This window comes from Meles meles, chromosome 11, assembly GCF_922984935.1.
Source record: "Meles meles chromosome 11, mMelMel3.1 paternal haplotype, whole genome shotgun sequence".
In the NCBI taxonomy this organism is placed as follows: Eukaryota; Metazoa; Chordata; class Mammalia; order Carnivora; family Mustelidae; genus Meles; species Meles meles.
Window position 1 is genome coordinate 38,480,653 of NC_060076.1, and position 21,951 is coordinate 38,502,603.

Genomic DNA, 21,951 nt, shown 5'->3' on the forward strand with positions numbered 1-21,951 from the left:
AGAAAAAAGTCCCTGTCATCTTGGCATTCAACTGAAATGGGTAATCTCACTATGCAAATAACTTCTTAATCACTTATAAGACTGCAAAGGACTAGGGCAACAGAGTAAACTAATATTTACAAAAAAGTACTATTTAAGGGTGTGTAGCTGGCTCAGATGGTTGGGCATCTGTCTTCGGCTCATGTTGTGATCTCCAGGTCCTGGGATTGAGTCCCATGTCAAGTTCCCACATCAGTGGGGATTCTGCTTCTCCCTATCCCTCTGCCTCTCCCCACTTGTGCTCTCTCTCTCAAATGAATAAATAAAATCTTAAAAAAAAAAAAAAAGTACTATTTATGCCCACCACTTATTTATATCTACCTACTAATTCTTTCTTTAGAAATTCACACATAAATCATCAATGTGAAAACTGAAGTCTTTAGAGAGCAGTTCTAACTTTACCTGGTTCGTCCACATTCGCATGTTTTAGTCATAAAGGCAGGGCAGGGTGGGCAAGGTCCAGGATGGCAGAGCCTAAAAGAGAAATGCTTAGATTAGTAAATCATACTCATATATCCAAACCTGAACAAAGTTACTCCTACTGGGTCTTATTGGGAATGTGCCAACAAATAAGCCTACCATGAATGTTTTTGCTTAAAGTTGATTAAACTATTTAAATGGAAATATCAACAATGTTTTCATATAGGAAGAAATGATGGCATTATCATCTTAGAATATTTAACCAGGGGGTGCCTGGGTGGCTCAGTGGGTTAAGTCTCTGTCTTCAGCTCAGGTCATGATCTCAGGGTCCTAGGATTGAGGCCCGCATTGGGCTCTCTGCTCAGTGGTGAGCCTGCTTCCCTCTCCCGCCTTGGCCTGCCTCTCTGTCTACTTGTGATCTCCCTGTGTCAAATAAATAAATAAAATCTAAAAAAAAAAAAGAATATTTAAACAGAAAAATAAAGCCCAAGTCAAAATACTGGTTTTATTTGGTTTTGACATTCAAAGATGACATTTCCAAATATGGTCTTAGTCCATTTTGTGAGATGTTTTAGGGCCTCCTTTCCCTTCAGACATGGTGTTGACCACCTTATCTGCATAACTTTAGATGTTCTCTGGTAGTCATGACAGGAGGTAATTTCTGCAAAAGTGTTCAGAAAGAGTGTTCATGCACAGGGATAATTTATTATTGAATCTACCTAAAATGTCAACTGAAGGAAGGAACAGTTTAAACAGATGAGTGCCTGGGGTTTGAGGAAGGACCCATGGAAGGAGTAAAAGCAGGCAGCAGGCCAGGTTGTGGAGCCCCTTCTGGGCAGCTCTCCTATCACAGGCAATTCCCTAGCACCTCCCCCACATCCTGACCCACAAGGCCTCTGGCCCAACATTTACCCCTGCTCTGAGCAGCAGAAGCACCAAGGTAACACTTTGACATCTGTTTTACTTTTAGATTTGGGTAATAAAAACAAGTTACCATTACTTGACCATTTACCATATGCCAGATTCTGTACCAAGCCTCTTAGATGCATTAATTTAATATTCATAGAACTCTGTAAGTACTGATGCTCATATCATTATTATTTTACAGATGCAGAAAGTGAGGCTTAGAGAAGTTAAGTAACTAGCCCAAGGCCACACAACTGTTAAACGACTAGACCCCAGGAGTTATACATTGGTCTGAAGTCAAAGCTATAGAAATTTGTCCTTTGTAACTAATCAACTGTTAGTATTGGGTATTCCTCTTCTTATTTAGAAGCTGACTGGATACACTGTAAAGCTGGCTATTTATTGGATAGAAGGGATTCACGACCTAAAAACACTGTGCAACAGGACCCTACACAATTGCCTTTTCACAGACAGAAGTCTGTCCTATTCCCTCTTTTGGACCTGGATATCACTGGGGGATATTTCTTCTTAAAAGCCAGCAGTACAGTATCATGGAAATCCCATCTCCACCATGTCCTAGCACTATGACTTTGGGCAAGATACTTGGCCTTTCTGAGCCTCATCGGTAAAATGGAGATGATAAATATTTATACATCACTAGGGTGTTGTAAGGATTCAATGAGTTAACTTTTTTTTTTAAGATTTTATTTATTTATTTGATGGACAGAGATCACAAGTAGGCAGAGAAGCAGGCAGAGAGAGAGGAGGAAGCAGCCTCTGCTGAGCAGAAAGCCTGATATGGGGCTCAATCCCAGGATCCCGGGATCATGAGCTGAGCTGAAGGTAGAGGCTTTAACCCACTGAGCCACCCAGGCGCCCCTCAATGAGTTAACTCTTGCCGACTGCCTGACCCAGTGTTAAGTGTTCAGTAAATGGTACCATACTGCCCTTCACCCCATCCTGCTACACGCTAACCAAAAGATATAGGTACTCAGAGCCATGAGCAAAGTGTGTCTACCAGGAGTCCCCAGGGGTCTAGTGTTCCAACTTACAGGTTACAGGAATGTGGGCAGTCCTGGCCAGGCTGTTTCTTTCTACAAACCTCACCACAACTATGTGGAATTTCATTTCTGCTCCATTCAGGATTCTTCACCTTGCCTAAAACATATCAGATCAGAGAGTCAATGGTATAAACTTCAACTGCATCTTAGACTTTAATGAAACACAATATAGCTAGACAGCATGAACTTCAGTGTGGTTTTCATTAGTGTGACAAACAGATCACCCCACATCCTAAAATAAAAAGATGACTGTAATGCTACTCATCAAAAGCTTCACTGAAAACAAAAACAAAAACAAAAAACAAAAGCTTCACTGAGTATGATAAATCCTAAATTCTGGATTACCTGAAAAAGAGAAATAAGTCATTTTTACTTTGACTAACTTTGACTAACAGACATATTTAATCTAAAACAAAAAACCCCACAACTTTTGTAAATGGACCCATGAACAGATATGGGAACATCTGCCATAAGGATTTGAAAGAAGAAATAAGGGGGGAAAAAAAGAAAGAAGAAAGAAAGAAAAAAAGAAATAAGGGAAGAGAACAATGGGGTGGGAGATGGGGGAGCACTAAGAGATGGAAAGGACAAAAATCCCCCATACAGTAGGAACTTGCCAAATCGAAAGCTATGAAGTAGGCATAAGAGGGCTATAATTTTATAATTTGTGTATATCTGGAAATCTTTAGTGACTCCCATGAACTTAGCACAGAGGCAGGAAGTGTAAACCTGAGGCACGGGACTCCTCCATGCCCTTGAGGAACTCATCTTTACTTGGGCAATTTATACCCAAATGATGGCCTGTCCCCAATGTTTGGCCTCTGCTGCTCTATCTTGTTTCTTTCAGAAGCCTTATTCATGTTGAGAGGTTTGTTATACCTAATTTGGGGCCTATGTGCCCCAAATCTACAATTTTTTTCTTTTTCCTTTTTCCCCCCAAATCTACACTTTCTACACTGCCCTGAACCCTCAGTTCTGGCCCACTCTGTCCAAACATCTGCTGAACATCTCTGTGTGAGAAGTCACAGTCACCCCAAACTGTCTACATTTATAGTCAAAGTTAGTATCTTCTCTCTGAAACCCCTCCTTCTTCAGTGTTCCCTATTTCTGTCAGCAATACCATCACTGTTGGAGTTACAGACTTAAAAACTAGAGTCATCCCCAACTCCTCTTTTTCTTTCCATAATCTACTTAATCACCAAATCTTAATTTCCCTACACAGTGTATCTCACCTCATCTCCCTTGCTACTTTTACTCTTTGTCTATTTGCCAGACTCATCTTTAGTCTATTAGAAAAACTTCCCTACGGGGCGCCTGGGTGGCTCAGTGGGTTAAGCCTCTGCCTTTGGCTCAGGTCATGATCTCAGGGTCCTGGGATCGAGCCCTGCATCGGGCTCTCCGCTCAGCATGGAGCCCGCTTCCCCCTCTCTCTCTGCCTGCTAGTGATCTCTGTCAATTAAATAAATAAAATCTTAAAAAAAAACAAAGAAAAGAAAAAAAGAAAAACCTCCCTGCTTCTGTGCTTTCTTGCTTTAATACAGTGCCCTGGTTTCCCTCTACCATCTTTCAATGGCTCCACCTCTTTTCCCTGACTCTAAATGATGTTTTGTTTTTCTTCTTGCTAGCAGGGTTCTGCATTAGACTCTTTTCACTCCTTACCCTTCTATCCACTACTCTCAACAACTATCATCCCTAAGTCCTCATCTCTCTTTAAATATTCTTAACTCCCAGGGAACCTGGGTGGCTCAGTCAGTTAAGTGTCTGTCTTCAGCTGGGGTCATGATCTCAGGGTCTTGGGACTGAGCCCCATATCAGGCTCCCTGCTTAGTGAGGAGTCTGCTTCTCTTTCTCCATCTGCTTCTCCCCCAGCTCACGCTTTCTCTCTCAAGCAGTAATATAAAAAAAAATCTCTAAGTTTTTCTAACACCACCTCTTACTGGATGCCTTGTTCACTCATCCCATTCAACATTTATAAATTGAACTCACTGTCCCCATCAGTCCTGGTGTTCTTAACCTGCCTTTTTCTGTCCTTAGTATCATCATTTCCAAAAGCATGAAACTCTGGAGCCACATTTGGGTTCTTCCCTTTCCCACTGTTATTAATTCCTATTTACCTCTGAAATCTGGTACCCCCTTTCTTTCTCACCCATTCTAACACCCATTATAGACTTTTATTATTTTCCACCTGGGTACTTACAAAACCCCCAAATGTTTAGGCCCCCAAACACTCTATTCACTCCCACCAGACTAATCTTTATAAAAAAATCACACTGACACCCTCAGTGGCTTCCCACAGCCTGCCAAATGAAGTCCCTGAATCTAAGCCTGGCATCAAGAAGTCAGCCCTGGGGTGCCAGGGTGGCTCAGTTGGTTAACCATCTGACTCTTGATTTCGGCTCAGGTTATAACCTCAGGGTTTTAAGATCCAGCCCCACAATGGACTCTGTGCTGGGTGTAGAGTCTGCTTAAGATTCTCTCTTTCCCTGTTTCTTTTTTTTTTTTTTAAAGGTTTTATTTATTTATTTGACAGAGAGAGAGAGAGAGAGAGAGAGAGAGAGAGAGAGATCACAAGTAGAGAGGCAGGCAGAGAGAGGGGGGATGCAGGCTCCCTGCTGAGTAGAGAACCCAATGTGGGGCTCGATCCCAGGACCCTGAGATCATGACCTGAGCCGAAGGCAGCGGCTTAACCCACTGAGCCACCCAGGTGCCCCTCTTTCCCTGTTTCTGCCACCCTGCTGCCCTTGTATACGCTCACGGGATCTCTCTCTCTCTCCCAAGAAACAAAACAAAACAAACAAAAAACCAGTCAGCCCCGCCTTTCTAGTCATTTCCCATGCCTTCACTTTTACAGATCCTGGGCTCCATAACCCATGACTCTCGTTCTCTTAAAAGATCCTAAGCCTTCTTATTTTTAAACTTCTGCTTATGCTACTCTTCTCAACAAATCTTTCTCCTACCAAGATTTTATCTAGTTTTCAAGCTCAGTTGAATTGTACCTCTTTTAAGGATCCCCTAAATCACGTAGCCCGAAGTGAGAATTCAACCCAAAGATCTCCCATAGTTCTTTGGACTTACAGAACATCAAGTTAATTGTGTCTTAGCTCTTAGACTGTAAGCTCTGGGAAGTCAAAAACAGTCTTATTCCCCTGTTTCTTCATGATGTCTGCTACTAAGTTCTCAATGAAGTATATTATATTAATGTCTCCCAAAAGAGCAAAGTGACGCAGTTATTAGGTAAATTTAAGACCATTATTTGCATTCCTACACCATTTTACCTTACTCAGATCATCTTGACCTTCAGCCCTCATTCTTCTACCTTCTTAAGGCCTCATATATAATTCGTCAGTGAAGGCTTTAACAAGATTTTTAATTCCATTGTGGTGCTTTTATGTTTAAAAATCCTTTAAAATAAGGTAATTAAGCCTTGGTATTGGTCCAATTTGTATAGATTTACATGGATTTCTTGCTTCCAGCTTCATGTTGCCTTCCAACAATACATTCCAAAATACTCATCCCTTCAACAAATATTATTTTAGTATCTTTTAAGGCTCAGATTTTGGCAATAAAACATAAAAGATCAGCAAATTCCAAATAAAAGAGTGGCCAAAGTGGGAGAGGGGATAAGAAAGGGAGGCTTCCTTTGGAAAACAATGTTTGGAGTCTGATGTTGAACGGATGAGTCAGTGATGGAGATTTCAAGATGGGAAAGAACATTCTAGATAGCTGAGCTCACCAAGAGACTGAGTCTAGAAGTTGAAGACTTCATGACCAACTTTTAGTGAAAACTGTTAGTTAAGTAATGGGAAAGAAGAAATAGAAGCAAATTAAAGCTTACAGAAATAAACAGGAAGAACTAATCATTTCAAGAAAGGAATGGCCAAAAGCTCCAAGAGCTACTGCCGCCAAAAAAGTTAAGAACTTATAAATCAGCCCTGGATTTGTCAGGAAGGGGCCACTGATGACTTCTGAAAATAGGTGCAGCAAGGTGATGAGGACAGAAGCATAAATGCAATGGTCAAGAAGGGTGACAGATGGTTAAGAAGCAAAATTTGAAAAAAATCAAGAACTATATGAAGGTTAGCCATTAAAAGGCAGGAAAGGAAAAAAAAAACATGTAAAAGAAAAGACATGCAGAAAACAGACTAGCAGCAAGAATGGGTATCTGGACTGCAGAAAGTTCTCCCTAACACATAGGGTAATTGAGTTATTCAAAAACAGGAAGAAGTATTCCATAAAGAGAGAGGATAGAGTTTGTAATGTAAAAATGTAAAAAGAAAATTTTCCTTTATTTTAAAGACCCCAATGACTGATTTCCCAGATTAAAATAAAGTATTTTCCAACACCACTCTTTCCTCATACTGCTCAAATCTGGAGTATCAAAACTGTTACAGTTAAGAGTAAGAAAGAGCCTCCACCATCTGGTCAGCTCTGGTCTAAAGGTAAGATCAAGGAGACCAGAACCACAGCTCCGAAGTCGCATTAGCCTGGTGGGCATGATGAGAAGGTCAGGTCCAGAACAGCCTGCCAAGAGCACAAAGGCCTGTGACTCTGGCTGTGTGATGGACCACAGGCAGATGATGTTGGTAGACTCCTGAACTTTTAAGTCTTATTAGGAACTTCTAAAACATGCCTGATACATCACTTCTTCTGGGCTGGAAAATGAGTTACAATGCATGAAGTGGAAGAGACTCAAGTGAAAGCAAAAAACTCACCACAGAAACAAGTGTAAGTGTTAGGAACATGTGCAGAAACATTCTGACAGGCAGGGCATCTCCAACCACTTTGGCCATCTGTCAAGAAAAATAAGAGGAAACCAAAATAATTTCCTTACAAAAGCACATGTAATTTAAAAAAATTTAAACCTAAAAGAAGCCTTAATATTTAAAAAACAGCAGTCATTTTATGTTAAAAATATCAGATATTAAGGATATCAGGATTTTTTAAAAAAGATTTTATTTATTTATTTGACAGACAGAGATCAAAAGTAGGCAGAAAGGCAGGCAGAGAGAGAGGGGGGAAGCAGGTTCCCCACTGAGCGGAGAGCTCAATGCAGGGCTCAATCTCAGGACCCTGAGATCATGACCTGAGCTGAAGGCAGAGGCTTAACCCACTGAGCCACCCAAGCGCCCCAAGGATATCAGGATATTAAGAAACAAATTCACAATACTGAATGCTCTGCTTAAATATTACATTTGGGCTTATATTTATAAGGGCTTTAAATATAGTAATCAAACAGGTACCCATTTTTTAAATGTCAGTTGAGATATAACTGACATATAACACTAAGGTATACAACATGCTGGCTTGATACATTTATATACTATAAGATTATCACAGTCTCATTAGCTAACACCTCAATCACCTCACATGATTATCAATTTATTATGTGGTTCTAGTATTGAGGTAAACATTAACTAAATCTTGGCTTGAAAAAACAAAAGGATAAAATATGTGAGTACAGGGGCACCTGGGTGGCTCAGTGGGTTAAAGCCTCTGCCTTCGGCTCAGGTTATGATCCTAGGGTCCTGGGATCGAGCCCCTGGTCGGGCTCTCTGCTCTGCAAACAGCCTGCTTCCTCCTCTCTCTCTGCCTGCCTCTCTGCCTACTTGTGATCTCTGTCTGTCAAATAAATACATGAAATCTTTAAAAAAAATTTTTTTTGAGTACATTCAGGAAAACCCAGATGTCTTCTTTTTTTAAGAGTTTATTTTTAAGTCGTCTCTACACCCAACACAGGACTCAAACCTGTGTGATACCCTGAGATCAACAGTTATATGCTCTACTGACTGAGCCAGCCAGGTGTCCTCAGATGTTTTAAATTAGAAGAGTCACAGATCAGAAAACATGTTATTTTTTCTTAAAAGGAAATTTTAAAAGATTTTATTTATTTCTTTAAAAAGCTTTTATTATTCACTAGAGAGAGAGCGTGTGTGCAGGAGCAAGCGGAGAGGCAGAGGGAGAGGAACAAGCAGACACCTGGCTAAGCGGAGTGTCTAAGGCAGGGCAACATTCCAGGATCCTGAGATCATGACCCCAGCCAAAGTCTGAGGCTTAACAGAATGTGCTACCCAAGTGCCCCTATTTTATTTATTTATTTTAGAGAAAGAGAGAAAGCATGAGCTCAGGGCTGGGGGCAGGGGAGGCAGGAGAGTGGGAGAGAGATAATCTTTCATCCAGACTCCACACTGAATGCAGAGGCTCAGCTCTTCAGGGCTGAGATCTCATAACCTATGAGATCATGACCTGAGCTGAAATCACAAGTTGCCTGTTTAAACAAATGAGTCAACCAAGTGCCCCAGCAACTGCTTTCTATAAATTTCTAAAGCAAACTATACAGGAAATGTTTCTGTAATTGATACCTGGGTATCAATAAATGTGACTGATTTTTTAATATTCCAAATATACTTTGGTATTGTTAGGTTAAGCTGTTTTTAAAAATTTCCTTCTTTAGGGGTGCCTCGGTGGCTCAGTTGGTTGGGCAACTGCCTTCAGCTGGGATCATGAACCTGGAGTCTCGGGACTGGGTCCCACATCAGGCTCCCTGCTTGGCAGGCAGTCTGCTTCTCCCTCTGATCCTCCCTCTTCTCATGCTCTCTCTCAAATAAATAAAATCTTAAAAAAAATTATTTGATTTCATTTTCACTTTTTAAGTAAGCTCTATGCCCAACGTGGGGCTTGAACTCATACCACTGAGATCAAGAGTTACATGCTCGGGGCGCCTGGGTGGCTCAGTGGGTTAAAGCCTCTGCCTTCGGCTCAGGTCATGATCTTCAGGGTCCTGGGATCGAGCCCCGCATCAGGCTCTCTGCTCAGCAGGGAGCCTGCTTCCCTTCCTCTCTCTCTGCCTGCCTCTCTGCCTACTTGTGATCTCTGTCAAATAAATAAAATCTTTAAAAAAAAAAAAAAAAGAGTTCCATGCTCTACCAACTGAGCCAATCAGGCGCCCCTTAGTTCTTTATTTAAGATCTACAGCTTCATACTAATCATCTGAAACACATGTTCAAGGAAACAAGCAGATAAAATATTCAAGAGGAATTAGTTATTTTTATTATTATTATTATTTTTTTAAGATTTTATTTACTTATTGGACAGACAGAGATCACAAGTAGGCAGAGAAGCAAGCAGAGAGAGAGGAGGAAACAGGCTCCCTGCTGACAGAGAGCCCGATGTGGGGCTCGATCCCTGGACCGTGTGATCACGACCTGAGCAGAAGGCAGAGGCTTTAACCCACTGGGCCACCCATGTGCCCCAGTTATTTTTATTATTTTTAAAGATTTTATTTATTTATTTGACAGAGAGAGACACAGTGAGAGAAGGAACACAAGCAGGGGGAGTAGGAGGAAGAGAAGCAGGCTTCCTGCTGAGCTGGGAACCCGATGTGGGGCTTGATCCCAGGACGCTGCAATCATGATCTGAGCCGAAGGCAGACGCTTAATGACTGAGCCACCCAGGCACCCCAAGAAATTAGTTATTTTTAAATCTAGGCTTAAGGGGTGCCTGGATGGCTCAGTCAGTGGAACATGTGACTTGATCTCAGTGTTGTAAGTTGGAGCCCCACGTTGGGTATATTTAAAAATAAAATCTTAGGGATCCCTGGGTGGCTCAGTTGGTTAAGCATCTGCCTTTGGCTCAGGTCATGATCCCAGAGCCCTGGAATTGAGTCCCACATTGGGCTCTTTGCTCAGCTGGGAGACTGCTTCTCCCTCTGCCTGCCACTTCCCCTGCTTGTGCATGTGTGCTCTCTCTCTGACAAATAAATAAAAAGAAATAAAAGAAATAAAATAAAATCTTACCAAAAAAAAAGCTTAGCTTAAAACCTGAACATATCAAATGAGTGAGAATAACTATTCAGAAGAGAGAAACAACCGACCTGCTTGAGATGCTGGAGACCTTGCCCATTTCTTTATGCAGTTCAAATGAAACACATGATAACAGCTCTGACAACTCCACACTGGCGCTGTGACACGAACCAATTCACAGCACACCATGCACTCATATTTTTCTGTAGTTAGCTGTTCAATTAGAGAACCTGTTTAAAAAACAAATAAATTAATTCAAACACAGAAAAACATTCCTTACTTTAGTCAGCCAAGGATCAGCAAAGCATTTAAGGGATATCTCCAAACACAAAGGTTTTATGTCTGGTTCTGAGTAAGGTGGTTGTTCAGTGCTTGGGGCAAAGAAAGAACAGGAGTATGCTGAGGAAGAAGACTTAGGAAGTGGACATTTAGGTGGGGATTCGCACAACTGAGGAAACAGTCCCAGGAAACTGCCAAGGAATTGCCCAGAATAGCCAAATGCCCCTTATAACACAGCAAGTTGCTTCTGTTCCTCAAAAGCAGCAACTGTAGCACCTTGTCCTACCTCCTATGAATCTGATCCAGATCCATGGAGTCAGGCTGGGAAAAAGCTCACGAAACTGCAGTGATCAACTGAAAGAAACCTAAGCCTGGATAGGTTCCAACAACCCAGAGTGGTAACCTCTTTTCTAGTAGTTGCCATGAAAGTCTCACCTCAAAAAAAAAAAAAAAAAAAAAGGAAGAAAAAAAAGTCTCATCTCCTCTAGTAGTTGCCATGGAAGTCTTTAGTTGATCTACTCAAAAAAGATGTTCTTGGAAAAAAAAAAAAAAAAAAAAGATGTTCTTGGTGTTTACCATAATGCCATGGTAGGGTTACTAGACTGAAGGGGACACAGACCCTGGTTCCAGAAGACTAGCATCTGGTGAAGGAGACCAGCATCATTAGGAATCCTCCCAGATGGATTCCTTAATACCTTCACAGACTTCCAGATTTTTCCTCAAACACGATCTCAGCAAAGCCTTTCTAGATCCGAAGTAGAGTCAGGTACTCTCAGATATATGTATGTATGTATGTATGTATGTATGTATGTGTGTGTGTGTTAAAGAGAGAGAGAGAGAGAGAAAATTTCTTCTGACAGGGAGCCTGACATGGGGCTCAATCCCAGGACCCCAAAATCATGACCTGAGCTAAAGGCAGACGCTTAATTGACTGAGCCACCCAGGCATCTCTTTCAGTCTATACTTACAGCATTTATTTCATAATACTATTTTATTTGTTATTGGGTCCAAATAGGTTTTAAGAATAAACTAACTAACCTTAAATACAGCATGCCAAGTGCTGTGCTTAAGCACTTTACACATATTTAATCTTCCTAACAAGGTTGTAATATAGGTACCATTTTATAGATGAAACTGAGGCTCAAAGTAGTTCAATCACCTACCTAAGGTCACAAAGCTCACATTTTAATCATTTTAGAATATTAGCTTTCCTAAGATTACTTTCTGTTTGTCTAATTTAATGGCAAAAGAAATATAAAACCCAAGAACTATAAGGTCTGTGAGACAGGGTCAGGGCCTTGTCTGCCTTGCTCACTGTTGTATTTCCAGTGCCTAGCCATTAGCAGGTGCTCAGTAAATATTTATTAAATGAATGGATGAAGAAATAAATGAGTATCATCTCTCTCCCTTGAAAGTTTCAGGCTTCAGTAGTTTCTATCTATTTATTTATTTGACACACAGAGAGAGAAGAAGCATGAGAAGGGGGAATGGCAGAGGGAGGGGGAGAAGCAGGCTCCCTGCTGATCAGGGAGCCCTATGCGGGACTCAATTCCAGGACCCTGAGATCATGACTCAAGCCCAAGGCAGCTGATTAATGGACTGAGCCACCCAGGTGCCCGTAGTTTCTGAGATAGCAATTTTGTTCTGACAAAAGCCCGGAATAAAGATTTTGTGTGGTTGATAAAGAGAAATCTACTTGCTTTAGGTAAATGATAAACACATCAAAAAACTGAATTGTATTGGGGCGCCTGGGTGGCTCAGTGGGTTAAAGCCTCTGCCTTTGGCTCAGCTCATGATCTCAGGGTCCTGGGATCAAGCCCCGCATCTGGCTCTCTGCTCGGCAGGGAGCCTGCTTCCTCCTCTCTCTTTGCCTGCCTCTCTGCCTACTTGTGATCTCTGTCCGTCAAATAAATAAATCTTTAAAAAAGAAAAAAACTGAATTATATTTAAAAAAAACCTAAAGAACCAGACTTAGATTCTTTCTTAAAAGCAGGGACACCCTACCCTGCATTGGTTAACACCTCTGAATAACAAAGTTAATTACATTCCTACCATTTAGTATGCTACATATGAAAAATTCTGAAGGAGTAAGTTAAGTAAGAGAGAGCTCATTAAGTAAGAGAGAGCTCTCATTCCCTAATGAGATTATGAGTGAGTCATCTACATACAAGAGCCTGACTGTGCAGAGGAACAGTCTGTGAGAATTACATTGGAAATAAACTTTGTAGAAAGTGCCTATTGACTATTCTAGGATAGAACTGAGTTAGAAGTGAAGGACACAAAAAAGTAAGTGAGGTTGGGAACATACACGAGAACCCAATGATCGACTGTTGTTTTAATTTTTGCCCTGAAGGTTGTCTTTTTATTTTATTGTTTCTCTTATTCATTAAGTTTATGGCTTGTTAATAAATAATTATTGTTTTATATGTGATGTTTCTAAATCTAGTCACAGTGAAACCGACCACTAGGATGCACATACATATAGCAATGTGGGAACAACTGCCAACTTTGAATAACCCACAAAGCTCTACTAAGCCCTCTCCGAAGGCTGTTTACTCTCACATCCCACTTTGAATCTGACAGTAAATCCTGCTAGCACTATCTTCAGAATTCATCCAGAATCCAACCCCTGCTACTATTACTATGGCCCAAGCTACTATCTATTCACCGAATTATTAAAATGACCTCCTAATTAATCTTCCTACTTCTGCCCTTGCCCTACTTCAGTCTATTCGCACCACAGCTGCCAGAGGGAGCCTGTTAAAATGCAAATTAGATAATGCCACTCAAGTCCAGAACTTGCCATGGTTCTGACTTCGCATGTCTATAAAAGCCAAAGTACTCACAGTGGCCTTCATCCCTTCCAGTCCCCACCTGCTATTTCTCTTTCCCTAAGTCACCACTCTAAGAACACACTGGCCTCCCTCCTGGTCCCAGACTGGCAGGCAGATTTCTGCCTGAGGGTCTTTACAACTTGTTGCTCCCTCTGCCCAATACTGCTCCCTAGACATTGGCATAGCTCAGTCCCTTACCATCGTCAGGTGTTTACTCAAAATGTGATCTTCTCAACGAGAAGACTGGCCTTGGCCATATTTTAAAAAATTGCAACCTGCTCCCCCATCATTCCCTATCACTTTCCCATACTGTATTTTCCTCCACACCACTCGAATCTTATAGATCATTTATTTTCTCCACACCACTTATATATCCTGTCTTATATAGCATATATTTTACTTTTTTCATCTTATTTCCTAACTCTATACATAGAATGTACACTCCTTTTTTTTTAGAATGTACACTCCTTTTTTTTTAGAATGTACCCTCCTTGATGGCTGAGGTTTTTACCTACAGTGCTGGTTGGGACATAGTGGGTACTCAAAGATACTTGTATGAATGAATGAATGAAAAGAAATAAAAATATAGGGGTGCCTGGGTGGCTCAGTGGGTTAAAGCCTCTGCTTTCAGCTCAGGTCATGATCCCAGGGTCCTGGGATTGAGCCCCACATCGGGTTCTCTGCTCAGCGGGGAGCCTGCTTCCTCCACCCTCTCTCTCTGCCTACCTCTCTGACTACTTGTGATCTCTATCAAATAAATAAATTTAAAAAAATGAAATAAAAATATAGCAAAAGTTTCCAGAAAGACCTAGGAAGAGAAACAATATAATCCTTTCACCAATAATACTTCAGTTTTATTAAAACATGTTTAACACATGTAAAATATGGTACTGTCCCAGAATAGCTCTGTCCTGGTAAACTATCACATTTCGGGCCCAAGACACTTGTCTGCTGGCTGCCAGCCCTTGCCTGACCACTGGCTTTTCTTCAATCTTAAATTCTCTTCCATTAGGGTTTCTCCATAATTACTCAGTCATGACTATGTCTACTCTATACTTCTACTTTGAAAGCATGTCAGTAAAGAGGGTGATGTGCCCACTGAAATAATCAGAGGAGAACGGAGTGAAGTGTTAACTGACTATAGACTTCTCAGATGTAACAATAAATAACTGTCAAAAAAAACCCAAAAGCAATCCTGCTTTGAAGAATCAAAGAGAACACTGTGATTAAGTAAAGAAAAAAAGAAAGAAAGAAAGAAAGAAACAGCCATTTAAAAAAACTGATGTACACTAAAACTAATCTGATATCTGGAATTTAGTTTAAAATCAGCAAAAATAAAAAATAGATAAAAAATGGGAGACTGTGGGGTGCCTGGGTGGCTCAGTCAGTTAAGTGGCTGCCTTCGGTCCGTGTCAGGATTCCAGGGTCCTGGGATCAAGCTCCGCATTAGGCTCCCTGCTTGGCGGGGAGCCTGCTTCTCCTTCTCCCTCCACTGCCTCCTCCTTCTCTGCCTGTCACTCTGCCTATCTGTGCTCTACCTCTCTGTCAACTAAATAAATAAAATCTTAAAAGAAAAAAGGGAGATCGTTCAAATATTAATGCTTATCTATTTTTATTGCATATTATATGTTTAGAATAAGGTATAAGGATTTCCTAATGAGCACAAGCAAAAATGAACATAAGCAAAAAATGAACACTGTTTATATTACATGATTTCAACAATGTAAAACTGAGCATTGGAAAATTCTGTAGGAAAATAGAACAAAAGGTTAAAGCTGGTTACATCTGGATGGTGGGACTAAAGGTGAGTTACCTACTAAACTGAGTTTATTAAGTTACCTCATTTAACATGAGGCAGCTGTTTTTAAAAAGCTAATACATGGGCTACATGCTCAGTGCGGAGTTTGCTTGAGATTCTTTCTCCCTTTGCCCCTCTTGCCCGTGTGCTCTAACTCTCTCTCTAAAGTAAATAAATCATTTTTTTTTTAAAGATTTTATTATTTATTTGAGAGACACAGCGAGAGAGAGGGAACACAAGTGGGGGGAGTGGAAGAGGGAAGCAGGCTTCCCATGGAGCAGGGAGCCAAATGTGGGGCTCCGATCCCATGACACTGGGATCATGACCTGAGTCAAAGGCAGCTGCTTAACGACTGAGCCACCCAGGCGCCCCAAGTAAATAAATAAATCTTAAAAAAAAAAAAAAAAAGTTAATACAATATAAACATGGTAAACATGTTCAACATGGTTATGCTGAGAGACTCCTGGGTGGCTCAGTTGGTTAAGCATCTGCCTTCCATTCAGGTCATGATCCTGGAGTCCTGGGATCAAGTCCTGCATCTGGCTCCTTGCTCACTAGAGAGCCTGCTTCTCCCTCTGCCTGCCTGTTCTCCCTGCTTGTTCTCTGACAAAAAAATAAATAAAATCTTTAAAAAAAAAAAGATGGTTTTGTTAGTATGATGCATACATCAGATACCACATTTATTTATGTGAGTCTGAAGTTTGTGGCAGAGCTTAGGGACTGGAGGTAAAAGTTTAAAAGTCAGCATAGCACAGAGGCAGTGGCTAAAAGAAATGGAACCAGTTGTAATCTTCCGATGAGACCTTAATCAAGTAAGAAGAACAGAGGGCTAAGATAAAGCCCTAGGAAACACCAACATTTAAGAAAGAGGTGGAAGGGCACCTGGGTGGCTCAGTGGGTTAAAACCTCTGCCTTCGGCTCTGGTCATGATCCCAGAGTCCTAGGATCAAGACCCACGTCTGGCTCTCTGCTCGGCAGGGAGCCTGCTTCCCTCTCTCTCTGCCTGCCTCTCTGTCTACTTGTGATCTCTGTATCAAATAAATAAATAAAATCTTAAAAAAAAAAAAAAAAGAGGTGGAGGAAGAGAAACTTGAAGGACACAAGCAGGAATAGCCAAGGAGAACAAGGAGGATCAGAAATGTGTAATATCAAGGAAGTAGCATTTCTCAACGGACTCCTTTGCCTAAAACTCAAAGGGAAGCCCAGGATAAGGACTGAAATAACACCTGTCTGACGGGTGTGACAAATAGGAAGGCATTAAAGACTTATCAGTAGCTGGAGTCAGGTGGTGATGATGGCAGAGGACTGAGAAGTGAACCAAAATAGGGAAAAGGAAATAGAGTGATGATTCTTGATTAGACTGGAATGGAAGGAAACACGGGGCGGCGGGGGGGGGGGGTTGTGTGTGTGGTAACAACGAGGGGGGCATATGACAGGGAAGCTTTTTCTTTCAGAGTGTGTGACAGACTTGGGAAGAGAGCTTCAGGCTGAGAACTTGGAATGGTATGTGTGAAAAGGCTGCTGAAAGAAAACAAAGGAGATTTCAGAATGGGTGAAAGAAAAGGAGGATAGGCACAGATGTCTCTGAGTTTCCATTAAAGGGAGCAAAAAGCTGAGAAAATTATGCCTGATGGATCTCCCCTTTCTGAAGAGGCAAGTAGTCCATTGAGTTTGAGGGAGACGAATGGCAAGAAGGTCTGAATAAGACTGGAAAAGATTTGGAGTAGTCTTAGACGAAAATGAGAAGGGCAGCTGACCAAGGTCATATAAGGGGAAATGTGCAGTACTGAAAGTCAACTGAAGTTGGAGAATCACAATTAAAAATGTTTACTGAGGGGGCACCTGGGTGGCTCAGTGGGTTAAGCCTCTGCCTTCGGCTCAGGTCATGATCTCAGGGTCCTGGGATCGAGCCCCGCATCAGGCTCTCTGCTCAGCGGGAAGCATGCTTCCTCCCTCTCTCTCTGCCTGCTTCTCTGCCTACTTGTGATCTCTGTCAAAAAAAAATAAATAAAATCTTTAAAAAAAAAAACACAAAAAACTAAACAGCTTTAAAAAAAAAAGTTTACTGAGAACCTACTGTGTGCCAGGCATTATTTAAACACTAAGAATACACGGTAAACAAAGCAGACAAAAATCTACTGCCCTTAGGAAGTTACTACCCCGTAGGGGAAGGGAAACAATAAATAAATAATGAAAAGTTATTGAAATTATATGAAAAAGCATATCCATAGATAGTACGAATTCAATTCATCATTGATTAGTGATAAGTGCTACGGAGAAAAATAAATCAGTAAAGGATAGGGAATGCTGGTGGCGGGGGAAATACTAGAGTTCTAAACAGGGGGATCAGGAAGACTTCCCTGAAAGGGTGAATCTGCAGAAGCACCAAATCTGTACTATCATATGATTTCCTAGAACAGCATTCTGTTAGTCAGATGGAGCAGAAAAGGTAGACTGCAGTATCAACCCAGGGTGGGGATTCTGCCAAATGGCTTGGCAGAAGGATAATACTTTAAAATTACATTAAGGCCCAGCCTGAGGAGGGAATAAAGAATGAGAAACAGCTGATGATACAGTTAGTGGGTGGAATAGACTCAGAGTGCCAGAGGACAGGAGGTTATGGTCAGAAAGTAGTAGTGGGTGTGGAGGGATAATGAAGGTGAAGGTCACTGTGGTTGAGAAGATCAAAGAAAGTGAGAATGGTATAATCCATATGATCACTAAAGTCTTGCAGATTAATAGCAGGACTTATGGTAAATCTGGTTCTCAAAACAGAGTCACTTGGAGGCTTGATAAAAAATAAGACTACTGGGCCCTACTCCCAGAATTTCTATTTGTTAAGTCTGAGGTGAAGCCCAAGAATATGCTTTTCAGCTGCTGGTCTGAAACTATACTTTGAGAATCACTGTGGAAGAGGAAAGATATAGGCAGGAGACATTAATAAATGACACTAGGGCTGGGAGACTGGAGGCTAAAACATGACAAAGATAAAGAGACATGGGAGGTGATGTAGCCAAAAAGTGATGCACTGGTAGGTTCAAAGGAGCAGGGATTCTGAAACAAGGTAGAAATATAATGGTTCAGAAAGGATACTGGGAGAGGAGCATGCCTTTCCCATCTTCCCGAAACTAAGGCAAGTAGGATAAAGGAAAAGAGCATGCTCTGAACAGGCTGGAAGGAAAGGGGTGAACTTAAGAGAAGGCCACAGATTAATTAAAAGCAGGAGCAGAGCAGAAACGGACTAAGGATATAGGGGATCCTGGTACCAGAGAAAGAGGGATCCAGACAGCTTGGGAGAACAGGAGCAGTGCTAGTTACTCTTGATACAGAATAAGAGTAAGCAAAGACCAGTCTCAAGCAGCCAGGGAGACTTTTATCTGGGGTCACCCTCTCTTTCCATTCTAATCAAGCTTTCACCTCCACTATTTCACCAAAACTGCTCTTATCAAGACCAATAACCTTCACACCACCAAATCCAGCAATCAATGTGAAGCTGTCCTCTTGCTGGATGCATCAGCAGCATTTGGCACAACTGATCCTTCTCCTTGGCATAACTCCCTTCTCCTTGAGCTCTTTTTTTTAGTTTTGTGTTTAAAACATGGTTAACTTCTGGGCCCCTGGGTGGCTCAGTGGGTTAGGCCTCTGCCTTCGGCTCAGGCTCATGATTTTAGGGTCTTGGGATCGAGCCCCATATCGGGCTCTCTGCTCAGCGGGGAACCTGCTTTCCTTCCTCTCTCTCTGCCTACTTGTGATCTCTCTCTCAATCTGTCAAATAAATAAAGCAAGCCTTCGGGGTGCCTGGGTGGCTCAGTGGGTTAAAGCCTCTGCCTTCGGCTCGGGTCATGATCCCAGGTCCTGGGATTGAGCCCCACATCAGGCCCGCTCAGTGGGGAGCCTGCTTCTCCCTCTCTCTCTGCCTGCCTCTCTGCCTACCTGTGATCTCTGTCTGTCAAATAAGTAAATAAATAAAACCTTTAACAAAACAAAACAAGGTTCACTTCTGTGATGCCTGGGTGGCTGGGTTAAGTGTCTGCCTTCGGCTCCTGTCATGAACCTAGGATCCTGGGGTCAAGCCCTGTATCGGGCTCCCTGCTCAGAGGGCAACCTACCTCTCCCTCTGCCATTCCTCTTGTTTATGTTTTCTCTCTCAAATAATAAATACTTTAAACAAACAAACAAAAACATGGTTCACTTCCTAGTTCAATTCCTACTCATTCCCCATCTCTTTTGATGGGTCCCTATCTTCTAACCTTGAAACAATGAGGTATAGAAAGGCTCTACCCTCCAACCTTTCTTCTCTAACTATGCTCACAGCTTAGGTGACCTCTAGTCTGTTAGAGGACTCAGTGCAAAGTTCCCAAATTTAAATCTCCAGCCCAGATCTCTGCCTGAATTTTTAACTCCCTAATTCTCTTAATTTTCTAAACAAGGAGCAGACAAAACAAAACATATCCAAAAACATCTTTTCCAACAAGGGAAGATTAAGAAAACCTTTCCAACAAAAAGACTAAGAAAGACTGAGAGGAGATCAAAGAGACATGATGGATGACTAATTTCAACATGGTATCCTGGACTGAATGCTGGAACAAAAAAGGATGGTAGTGGAAAAAATGGCAAAATCCAAAGGAAGTCTACAGTTTAGTTTATACCAGTGTTAATTAACCAGTGTTAATTTCTTAGTTTTGACCAAGGGCCAGAGTTGGTTATATAAGATATTAACATTAGACAAAGCTGGGTGAAGGATATATGGGAATTCCCAGTACTATCTTTATAACTTTTCTATAAATATAAAATTATCTCAAACTAAAGAGTTTTCAAAACAAACACCACCTTTTCTCTCCCAGCAGTTTTACCACTTCAGTATCTGGCAATTCTGTTTTTTTTTAAAGATTTTATTTTTAAAATAATCTCTACAGCTAATGTGGGGCTCGAACCTATAACCCAGAGATCAAGAGTCACATGCTCCACAGACTGAGCCAGTCAGGTGCCCCAGCAATTCTAATTTTACATTACTCAGACACAAAAGCCTTGGCTTGGTCCTTGACCCCTCTCATTCTCTTGCAGCCAACATCTTGTCTATTTGCAAATCCTAACAGTTTTATCTTCCAAATACATCCAAAGTCTAACACTCTTACCTCTTCCAACACTACTACCCTAGTCCAAGTCTCTATCACCAACCATGTAAATTACTGCAACAGCTTCCTAACTTGTCCCCTTGCTTAAGAGCCAATTCTCCAAACAGCAGGCTGAGTGATCGTTTTAGAATGCTAGTAATATCACGTCATCCTTTTCCCCCCAAACCTCTAGCTGCTTTTCATATTCTTAATCAGAACCAAGTCCAAGGGCTTCACATGATCCAGTCCTTGTGACTTCTCTGACCTCCTCTACTGCCTGCCTCTTCCGTTGCTCACAATGTCTCCCCTCCCACCCAAATCTAAATTTGATTCTCCCTCTACTTGGGATACTCTTCAGAGAGCCACATGGCGCGCTGCTGCATTTCCTTCTGGTCTCTATTCAAGTTGCCTCCTCAAACAGATGAACCTAGTTAGACAAGTGTTGCTGTTACTGTCCTTTTAACCTGCTTTATATTCTCTTTAGCCTTTACCCATCAACTGGCATATTAAATATAGGTTTAAGAACTTTCTGCCTGCCTTCCCTACCAGAATGTGAATTTTACCAGTACTGTACTTCCAGTACTGAGAACAGTGCTTGTACATAATATTTATTCAATAAATGTGAATAAAATATTCTCAAAAATATGTGGGGTATGTGAGGTCAAGAGAGATTTCTTAGGCAGAACTCTAAGATGGCCTCTGAGATTCCCATATGCATACAGGTGTGTGTGCCCTGTATAATCTCCTCCTCTTGAGTATGGGTGGGGCTGATCTAATCAGGCAAATCCTTTTTTAAAAAGAGTCTAGGGATCAAAGAGAGAAGTCAGAGAAATTTGAACAATCTGCAGCACCTGTGTTCTGATAGACCTTGAAAAAGAAAAGTACCATGTTGTGTAGAGGGTCATGTGGTAGGAAATTGCAGGTAACCTCTAAAAGCTGAGTGACCGCCCTCCAGTCAATAGCCAGCAAGAATATGGGGGCCTCATTCTACACCCATAAGGAACATATCTTACCAAAAACCAGTGAGAGGAGAAGAGAATCCTATGACTCAGATGAGATTGCCTCCCTGGCCAAATTCTAGTCCTGGGAAGCTCTGAGTAGAGAACTTGGCTAACCCCTAACCAGGCTCCTGACCCAAAGAAACTGTGATATAATAAATGTGTTCTCTTAAGCCACTACACATGTGGGAATTTGTTATAAAGCAAAAGGAAACTATTAACCAGACTTACGAATTCAAAAACAACTCTGTATATCATTACTTTGGTTCACATACAAGTTGAGGTCCCAAGAGGAAGAAGTGCCTAACAAAGCAAATGAGAACTAGAACTATTAAGCCAGTGTGAAAACAGACCCAGGCAGGAGGTAACTTCATGTGTTGGGCTGGGCTATGTACATTAAACTGGAGGGAGACCAGATGGTGAAGATCCATGAGGAAGAGCTACTGGAATGAAGATGGTTAGCCTAGATGAAATACATACCTAGGGCAAAATGAGAAGTGACTTCAAATACCACAAAAAAGTTTATTTGCAATCGGGGGGAGGGAAACTGTGAGGAGAGAGACTGGTTGCTGTGTTGCTTCAGAGGGCAGAACTTGAACCAGGGCATAGAAAGTATTTACTGGAAAGAAGTTTTCAGTTCAATGTAAGGAAGAACTTTCCAATAGCCAGAGCTGAGTACTTAATACGTTCTAAGAGCTATGTT

At 41.5% G+C, this 21,951-nt stretch overlaps 1 protein-coding gene across 6 annotated transcripts in view; it reads right to left on the reverse strand.

Moving 5' to 3' along the window:
- NFX1 (nuclear transcription factor, X-box binding 1) overlaps positions 1–21,951 on the reverse strand; it is an 80,066-nt gene that overhangs the window by 51,995 nt on the left and 6,120 nt on the right. For all 6 annotated transcript variants that reach the window (XR_006820754.1, XM_046022455.1, XM_046022453.1 and 3 more), the window contains exons 3-6: positions 10,297–10,455; positions 7,139–7,216; positions 2,418–2,523; positions 442–513 (exon numbers count right to left, since the gene is read on the reverse strand). Coding sequence is in view for 5 of the 6 variants with exons in the window: in XM_046022455.1 (XP_045878411.1) it covers positions 442–513; positions 2,418–2,523; positions 7,139–7,216; positions 10,297–10,455 (415 nt within the window). In the remaining variant the exon portion in view is untranslated. The remainder of the gene's footprint in view (positions 1–441; positions 514–2,417; positions 2,524–7,138; positions 7,217–10,296; positions 10,456–21,951) is intronic.